Below are 10100 nucleotides of genomic sequence, written 5' to 3' on the forward strand. Positions count from 1 at the left end.
AGAACAACCAAGAAAAACAAAGAAGAGAGAAAAAGAGAAAGAAGGCCTTCGGCCATAGAGACAAAGAAAAAAAAATTGAGGGCTTCCAATCTTGATCCAAAAATCATAATTTTCTAGCAATATTACTAACTCAAGCATGCTCTTCAACATGGTATAAATTTTAAGGCAAGGAAGTGCTTGTGTTGGCAAGTGGAAGTTTGAAGAAAAGGTAAGAATTCTACTCCTTTATATGTTATAGAAGGTTTATGTGTGTTGTAGTATGTAGAAGTGAATGAAAAGCATGAATATGCTGTGTTGTGGATGAGGCCGTGTGGTGTGAGTGAGTGTGTGGCCGTGTGATGCTATGTAGGTGAAGGAAAAATGAACAAATATTATTTAGTATGTTAATTGTGTTGATTTTAGCTTGGTGAAGTAGATGGAAGAATGATGGTTTAAGTTAACATGAAGAATTTGTTGTGGAGTTGTTGTCGGAAAGTATGCGATTTTATTATAAATTATGTAATTGAGAAAATGAAGTTGTAAGATGTAAATGATGATTGTTGTAAGTGAAATTGGAAGATAAAAATGTGTTGTGAACATTTATGTTGAAAATGGGAGGTTTTGGGTGGATTATGGTTTGGTGGAACTTTGGCATATTTTGTAGAATAATGTGAAATGTTTTTGAATTATATTTGAATGGTCTTGAATTAGTGAATAAACATGAAAACGTTGACATTAGTTTGATAGTGTGAAGTTGGGATGGAAGTTGTTGAACTATGTAGAAAAGAAGACTATTTACATTATAATGTATTTTGTGATGATTATTGATGTTGTTGGTATTGTTGGGTTGTTGTTGTTGATATTTTGGACCGAGATGACTCTCGGGGACGTTGAATATATAGGGGAAATGCTGCCCAAAATTTTGTAGACAAGTAACGAATTAAAGATTCGAATGCTAAAAGTCTTACTAATGACAATTGGTAAATATGACCATTTGTAGATTTTGGGCGAAACGGGAATTGAATTTGAGAGAGCGTAAGGCGCAACTAAGGTATGTAAGGCTTTGCTTTTCATTCTTTTGGCATGCCCTAGGTATGTTAGGCTAAGATACGAGCTTCGGGGACGACTCTACTCCTAGAAACCCGAGCTTGAATTTGGCCCTTTTTCATTCAATAGAATTGAATTAGATACTTGATGTTTTACTGAAACAATTGTGTAGACATCTAATACCTGCCCAAACGGAATTGGATGGCCTTAAATCTTTCGTACATGACCCCATGAGGCCTAATGACCACAATTTAGGTACGCCTCCTCAACTTGACCAAGGTGGGCCCACGAATTTCGATATCTCCCTATATTGCTTTATTTGATATATTTGTGCAGTATTCAAAGACAACTTTTGACTATTGCGTCAACTACTGTGAGATGGTCGTTTAATTATTTCATTGAGGTTATAACATATTTGACTGTTGTTCCGGTGTTGAACTAACAGTTCGTTTTGATTATCCTGTTGGGTTGTGGTAAGAGATTTGTATGCATATGGTTATTTACGATTCCGCTCGTGCATTTTGTTATTACCCCTTTCGCCAAGTCCCGGGCCGGTTATATTATTGTGTGCACTATGTGATATTGACCGCTGGACCCCTGACCGCGGTATGTACGACATTGACCGCTGGACTCCTGACCGCGGTATGCCGGATGTGTGACACTGACCGCGGTATCTGCGACATTGACCGCTGGACTCCTTACCGCGGTATGTCGGGTTTGGGATGTTAACCGCTGGGTACTTGGCCGCGGTACGTGTGATAGTGACCGCTGGACTTTTAGCCGCGGTAACTGTGTGTTTGATTTTCTGTGTGTATGAGACCGAAATGTTTTTCAAAAGAAAGCAAAGCATTTTGGCATTCTGATTGCCGTATTTGTCTTCCGGAACCTCTTATGTATGATTTGTACGTCAGATGCAACACTTTGGTATTATGGTTATTGTGCTCACCTTCTGTACATTGCACTTCGGTTATGACTTCGTTTTCTGTACTTCATGCTTTGCATACTCAGTACATCTTTCGTACTGACCCCCTTTCTTCGGGGGCTGCGTTTCATGCCCGCAGGTACAGAATCACGTTTTGGTGACCCACTGGCGTAGGATTTCCATTCTGCTGTTCGGAGTGCTCCCTTTGTTCCGGAGCCGACATTTTGGGTACATACTCTTCCGATGTATATGTTTATGTTTATTCAGGGTACGGCGGGGCCCTGTCCCGCCATCTGATTCTGTTGTTCCGTATTAGAGGTCTGTAGACATAGATGTGGGTAATGTACAGTTTTGTTTGGACGCGTTGTGTGAATTGTGTTTGGGCGGCCCATCCGCCGTGGCAGCCCTATCGGCCGCGTGTATGTATGCTTTGGTACGTTATGTATAGTATGATAGCCTTGCCGGCTTCTATGCAGTATATGTGGTTGTAGGCACCAGTGTGGAGCCATGTCTGATATTCATTTATATACGAGTCGTCTGTATGCTGAATCTGGTAAATGAGCGTGTAGGGGTGCCCAGTTCGGGCACTAGTCACGGCCTACGGGGATGGGTCGTGATAGAGTAATTGAGGTTTGCTTTGAACATTTAGACTCTTATATTGGAATGGATGTCGGGAAATCCTTAAATGCAGGACAAAATAGCAATAGTTCAAGTGAACATCAACAATCTGCTATAGGTACTACTAAAGAGGGAAGGGCTGATTGTTCTTCAAGTAGTGACGATTTTGAAGACTCGAATAATGATTTTTCAGATGAACATGATATCTTAGGAAGGAGTGAAAATGGGGCGCATAGATATGAAGTTAGTGACGAAGTGCAAAAAAAGATGGCTCGTGAAGATGGAGATTCTGATTGTGTTAACTCTGAAGGGTTCAAGAGCCTAGAAAGCGATTCTAATTCCGACAGTATGAACTTTCCAAAGTTCAATCCAAAGACGGATGGGTTGTATCCAGTCTTGGCACTTGAATTGATATTCAAAAGCAAAAAGGAGTTCAAGGAAGTTGTGACAACTCATGAAGTCAATCGAGGGAGGTATATACAATGGCGCAAGAATGATAAAGAAAGGATGCGGGCAGTTTGTGTGAAACATCCAGATTGTGACTGGGAGATTATGGCTTCTAAAATGTACAGAGATAGTGCTTTTCAAGTAAAGACATATAATCTCAACCACAAGTGCAAAAGTAGGAATCATAAAAATAAAACCATTACATCTTTGTTTATAGCTAAAAGATATCTTAATGAAATAAAAGCAAACAGGAATTGGAAGATCTCTGAATTTAGAGATCATGTTAGTGTTCAGTTACGAGCACATGTGACATTATCAAAATGTAGAAGGGCAAAGAAGGAGGCAATTGCAATGATCGATGGAGATATCTCTGATCAATTTAAGTTGTTGTGGAACTATTGCAATGAAATAGTAAGGACAAATCCAAATACTTCCGTTTATATGAAGCTGGTTGAAAATGAGGATCCCGGCAAGCCTAAAAGATTTCAGAGATTCTACATTTGTTTTAGTGCTTGCAAGGAAGGGTTCAAGAGTGGTTGCAGAAGGATAGTCAGAGTAGATGGTTGTTGGCTGAAGGGCCCAATGTATGGGACTCAATTGTTAACTGCCATTGGGCTTGATCCGAATAATAATATCTATCCGATAGCGTATGCAATTGTGGAGAAAGAAAATCGCGACTCATGGGGCTGGTTTCTGGATCATCTTAAGCTTGACTTGGAGATAGATGATGGAGCTAATTGGACCTTCATGTGAGACAAGCAAAAAGGTTTGGTGCTGGTTTGGTGTATTTTGGATGCAGTCTTTTGTGCAACTTGGAGTAGTTTTTGGTGCAGCTTTTTTTTAGCAGTTTGGTGCAGTTTTTGTGCAGTTTGGTGCAGTTTAGTGCAGTTTTTTTGAGCAGTTTGGTGCAGTTTTGTGCTGGTTTTTGGTGGTCTGGTGCTGATATTTTGTGCAGTTTGGTGCAGTTTGTGCAGTTTTTTGTGGCGATTGCACAATATAGTTGCCGTTTTTTGCAGTTTGGTTGCTGAAATATTTTGGGCAGTTTGTGCAGTTTTTTGTGGCGGTTGCGCAATATAGTTGCTGTTTTTTGCAGTTTGGTTGCTGGTTTCAGCGGTTTGATGCCGATTTTGGTGTTTTAGTGCTGCAACTTGGGGAAGTTTGGTGCGGCTGCTTTTTTTGCAGTTTTAAGCTACGTTCTGCACAAAAACTGCCGGAAACATGGCATTCTAGTTCAATTTAGTTGCTGGTTTTTGAATATTTCTGCATTTTTATGCAGTTTCATTAATGTAATGACTATTCATTAACGTGTAAATAGAACTACATTTTTTGCTCATAATGTTTGCTCAATTGTCCCTACTTATGGGATTGCACTGGTTTGTTGTTGTGTTCTTTACTTTCCGCCAACCGTAGTTGCAATAGCATTATATAATTAAGTACAACGTTAAAAGACTACACAATTTGTTCGAACTTATACCACCAGACATAGCGACCTTTTTTTTTCATTAATAAAGATCAACCTTGTCCGCACAATAGGACTAGAAGAAACGACGCTACACCAAACTCCTTGGGCAGCCATTTGATCCAAATAAGAGATGAAAATCGGGCCAACAGCCGTGCACGACCCAAAAACAGAGTGTCCTCACTGAATATTCCCTAGAGTCACGCCAGAAAGTAGAACAACAATCCCAATCAGAAGTAACAACGAATTTCAATGCCTCAGTGATCAATTTTTCTGATGCGACGGAATTTTTTTAAGGTATGGATCGTCCTTGTACGTCAAGTACGGAGGAAGTTCGAGAGCTCTTTCTACAATCTTCATGTCCGCATGAATTTTTGCTATCAAACTTCTAGTGATGGAAATTTGGCCTGTAATATTGCAAATAGATGCTAATATCGACAATTGTATAAGAAAGAAAAAGGTAAACTAAGAGTAACTAGGACATAATACCTCTAACCATGTGCAGCCCACAACAAGTAGATGTAATTCCTCACCATAAAAGTCCTCATTCGAATCATGAAGCAACAATGGTTCTAAATTATCTTACAATAAACCCAAAAAGATTCAAGAATAAGGAAGAAGCATTTGTTCAAGATGTCTTCAATGATAATAAAAATCTGTTCTTCAATCGAAATTCGCCGTTAATGTTATCTTCTCCAGAACATAGCATATTCAGGCCATTAACAACAATAATATGCTTCCTATTATGCTCCATTGAATAGAATTAAGACTTGTATCTCCTTTCTCTGAGGAAATTCATGATGAATCGTTGGGGTTAGGGTGTTTTTTCACAAGAAGAACGTGAGGAAAAAGTAGGGAGAGAGAAATAAGTGGTGGAATTGCTTAACAGTTTAATCTAACAGAGGCGTATAGATTCCATATGTTGTTTGTATAAAAGTACAAGGAGACTAAATTTGATAAGTTTTTGGATAGTTCAAGGACTAAAACCGATAAGTGTATAGTTAAGGGACCATTTTGGACCTACTCTAATAGATGAGGGATTATTTATTGTCTTTTCTCCAGAATATTTTACTGATTAAAATTCGTGATCGTATAAGGTGTTTGTTACAAGAGAAAAGGAAAATGATATTTCAGAATAGGAGTTGAAACTTAAGAATCTTAGAAGCTACAACTTAGGACCTGTAATCCTGCTCATTTTTCAAAGGCCGAGGTTACAATTTATTTATAGGGAAACTTACGCAAATGTACTTCCGCCAAACTTAATTATCAGCAGTATCTCAAATATATAAAATCTATACACTCATATGTATATAAATACTAGTCTCTCTGCACGTGCGTTCCACGTGTATTCCATATTATTGTTCACATAATGTATATCCAATAATAAGAAGTATAAAGTTTGTATATGTATGCATAGCTGAAAATGATCTGATTGAGCTATAAAGAAATATAAAAATACCAAAAGTAGCATTGTTTCATAGTTTTACGCCCTTTTATGAATAAAGTCAAAAGGTCTACGCTCTATCCAACGCTATCTGGATTCTTCTAGTCATGATACTATCAAGTAATTTCTCCGATTTAAAATAAGTGTTCACTTAGCATTTTTATTTTTGGTTCAAAATTATTTGTCCACTTACATAATCAAGAAAGAATTAACTTTACTTTTTTCAGATTTGCGCCTATTAAAGGCAATAAATAGGAAAAATACCTATTTTTTTAGGAGTTAGTATTTTCTTATAAGAGTTAATGTTTTCTTAAGAGGTGTGAAAAAAGATAAATGGATACTTGTTTTGAATCGGAGGGAGTATAATTTGGTATAACTCCTTTCTAAAATGTGATTGCTCCGATAAATGATGTTAAAAATAGCACTCTTTGACCATTATCTTTCTTATGTCCTTTAGTTTAACAATATCAACCGCGTCGCAATGAATTGTCTTCTCAAGGTTGATATTTTCTTTTGAAATATTCAGGCCTCGCCTTTTCTATTCTAATGTATATCATGCCAAAATCTTCAACTTCGTTGTGTATATCTACAATTAATATTTATTCATACACTGACAAATATTAGAGCTCAAATCTCATCGGCAAAAATAAAGAGTTTGAATTCCGTGAAGAGTCCTTTTTATCTACTGAATGAAAATTAAGTGATAAAGTAAAACGAAATTGAGAAAGAAGGTCCAAATATGTCCTATGCTCTACTGGTAAATACTCAATATCATATTCTTTGAGCTTGATATTTCCTCGAGCGACCATATCATATTAGCATTATCACAACGTGGATTTCTCCCCGACAAATACTAAACACTACTAAAAAAAAGGACGTTTTCGACCAAAAAATTTCGACTACACGCGATCGAAAAATCAAGAATTTAATTTTTATTTTATTTTCAGTAGGATTTCGACCACACGGGGTCGATTTTTTAAAATGAAAATATAATTTCGACCACTTGTGGTCGAAAATTAAATTTTGTATAAATAATAAATGAAAAACGTTTAAATTAAAAATTTAAAAAATTAAAAAAATCAATTTTCGACCGCATGTGGTCGAAAATTGAATCACATTTGTATATACACATCTCGCTTGAAACAGATCTGTGAACACACTTGGCCACATTTATATTTTTTCTTTCTCTCTGTTTCCTCTCTCCCTCTCCTCTCCCTACCCACACACACCACCTCTCTCCCTCTCCTCTCTCTCTACCCACACCACCAGCCCACCGCCCCACCAACCCAAACCCTCAACCCACCACCAGTCCATCGTCAGTCCACCGTCGGCGGCATAGGTACGTTTTTTTTTTCAATGTCATGAACACTTACCAATGCATAATAATCTCATGTTATTAGCTACATTACCTTCTATATTTAGTAGATTTGATAACTTTATTTAGTGTTCAATATTTGTTTTAGGGTTTATTTTATGGTTTTTTTTTTTTGAATTTTGAGTTGAAATTGAATGTTGTTTTTTGGGCTGTTTTGGTCCCTTTTTTTGGGCTATTTTGATTCTTTATTTATGTGCTATTTATTTATTTTGGTTCTTTATTTATGTGCTCTCTATTTATTTTGTTGCTCTTTATTTATCTTATGGACCCAAATTCAACCCCCCCTTTTGTGAGCTAAACTTTTCATCTGTAGAAATGTCTGCTTTCAGTTTGCCATTCGGAAATATAATATGTTTCGAGTACTTACTATAAAGAATTAACTTCCTTATGATTCTTTCCATGTAGCATTAGTGTGCTTGTGGTTTTCGTGCCTGTATAATTTTAGCTTATAGTCATAGTTAATCTTGAGAAGATACTGGTTTTTGCTGTTATTACCTGAAAGTTCATTCTTCTAGCCTGAGGATTTTGATATCCTCTTTTCAGTTCTTGACTAGTAATATGGTCTTGTAACATTTCATATCTATTATGATCAAGAGTTCTAAACCTGCATACCTGCTTTATCACTAGGATGATAAAATAACCTACTGATTTCCTCTATTGGGCAGGATCGACTTAAAGTTTATCAAGTACTGTACTTGTTATATTGAGACAGATTCTAAGAATTGCTTTTATCTTTTGGGTAGGGCTGGGGGTAAATTAGATTTAGAATAAATTGGTCCTCACAATAGAACCAGTAATATGTGCTTGCCCAAAGATTCTTTAGTATGAGAAGTTGTTGGGAGGAGCCTGAGATTTAACTATGGGCAAGCAAGTGCTTGTATCTAGAGCAGTAATCACTCTGATGTTTCTTGCATATAAAAAGAGAATGAGAAAGAAGAACTTGAAATAAAAATGTATTGCCATGTTTGCTTGCCCTTTCTTTTTCACCCTCATTACTAACGCATAGGAGTTTGGTAGTTGTAAAACGTGGAAATGTTATTGTAAGCTGCCATATTGTCAATCAGATAAGCATTCATGTGAGATCAATTTACTATAGTAATAGTGAGAGTCACATACAGTGGACTTTCCATGGAATGAAACAGTTAAGTCTCAAAGTTTAACTAATAATATTAGGGCCCAGGGAAAATAAAAACAATTCCCTGATGGAAGTGAGATTAAGAATACCATGCCGGCGGACGAGTTATGCGTTTATATATGTAAAGCAACATGGGTAAGTCAATGATAGAATGCCGTGGACTATCTAATTTTCCTGTTGGCCGTTGAGTGGTTCTATCTCTATAGTTTCTAGTTATGCAGTTGTTTCTTCTAACTGTGGAACAGTGGAAGTAAAGCAGCAGTCACGTTGAGACTTTTTTCCTTAGAAATTCATTCTTCTTGAGCTTAGTTCATTAATCCCTGTGTTTTTTTTTTCCCTTCTTTTTCTTCTTTTTGTGGTTTAGAGATTGGTTTTTGGGTATGTTTTTCTGCTTTATGATGGGTGTATTTTGTTCGTTGGGTTGCTTCGTTTTGCTCCTTTTTGTTGATGAATTTAAATGCTTACACCACAGCAGTGAAGGAGATAAGGTTTCATCAACTGGATTAATTTTGGAAGAAAAGTGGATTTCCTTTTCATAGCACTTGCACTAACCTTTGTTATTGTTGAAAAATTGTCTCAGTTGGAAGGTCCTTTTCTTCCAAATACATTGATGATAATTCCTTTCCAATTTTGAAATTTAGCCAGAGAATGTGGAAGGTCACATTACATAGCAATAACTTTAAAAAGTGAAGCTTAAGCTCAAGGTAATGAGTGTTCATAAAGCGAATAGACTCATCATAAATGACTCAATAGTGTGCGGAATATATATATGACTTTCAATGGTGTAAAGGAGTTTGTTTTTTTTTACTGAAATTGATATACTATGTCAGCAATGTGACTGAAAAATAACATTTCCTACTCTTTTGTCTGCCAGCTTCTGAAGCTTCAAGATTTCCCAGCAAAAAGAGCACTTGAAAGCATAGATGCTGATGATGATGGCGCAGCTGATCCTAAGGAGTATGAAACTATGAAGCATCAAGTTGCTCAGCTAACAAGAACACTTAATTCCTCGGAGGCTAGGATGTTGGGTATGCAAGCCCAAATTAATAGTTTATGATGGATATGTTTAAATGGATATGTATATTATCTTTAAGGGTTTGAATGTAGGTTTAATTCAAATTAGAAGTACTTTTAAGTTTATAATGTTTAAGTGTTTGAATGATGTTTAAGTGTTTGACTGTAGTTTATGATGTTTAAGTGTTTGAATGTAGTTTTAATTTTAAGTACTTTGAGGTTGAATTTGATTGTTTATAAGTGTTTGAATGGACAATAATGTTTAAGTGTTCAAGTGTTTGAACATTGTTTATGGTTGTTGTGATGCATTGTTGATGAATTGGATAGCTGTTTTGATTGATGAATTTGACTATTTGGAAATTGGCATATGGGCTGCCAAAAGCAGGCAAATGTTGCAAAAAATATTTCAGATTTTCGACCACAGGTGGTCGAAAATCAGCCCAGATATTTCACAATTTCGACCACATGAGGTCGAAATTGTACCCAGAAAAATTCAATTTCGACCACATGTGGTCGAAATTTAGCAAGATTCTTACCAGATTTCGACCACATGTGGTCGAAATTCTGGGCCAAATTTACAATTTCGACCACATGTGGTCGAAATTGAATTTTTATTTTATTTTCATATTTAAATATAAATAATATTTTCGACCACATGTA

General features: G+C 36.5%; 1 protein-coding gene and 1 long non-coding RNA gene across 2 annotated transcripts; both read left to right on the plus strand.

The window, feature by feature from the left end:
- The first annotated feature begins 2554 nt into the window (after positions 1-2554).
- Positions 2555-3766, plus strand: LOC132617667 (uncharacterized). Its single transcript, XM_060332722.1, has one exon. The coding sequence runs from the start codon at positions 2555-2557 to the stop codon at positions 3764-3766; it is 1212 nt and encodes a 403-aa protein (XP_060188705.1).
- Positions 3767-6995: 3229 nt separating this feature from the next.
- On the plus strand, positions 6996-9759 carry LOC132626319 (uncharacterized). Its single transcript, XR_009577233.1, has 2 exons — positions 6996-7255; positions 9301-9759. It is a non-coding gene; the product is annotated as an uncharacterized LOC132626319 (long non-coding RNA).
- The last annotated feature ends 341 nt before the right edge of the window (positions 9760-10100 follow it).

Source organism: Lycium barbarum, chromosome 1, assembly GCF_019175385.1.
Source record: "Lycium barbarum isolate Lr01 chromosome 1, ASM1917538v2, whole genome shotgun sequence".
Classification (NCBI taxonomy): Eukaryota; Viridiplantae; Streptophyta; class Magnoliopsida; order Solanales; family Solanaceae; genus Lycium; species Lycium barbarum.

Excerpts from the sequence above, each read along its gene's own strand:
- LOC132617667 (XM_060332722.1), top strand. The coding sequence starts at position 2,555 with ATGGGTCGTGATAGAGTAATTGAGGTTTGCTTTGAACATTTAGACTCT.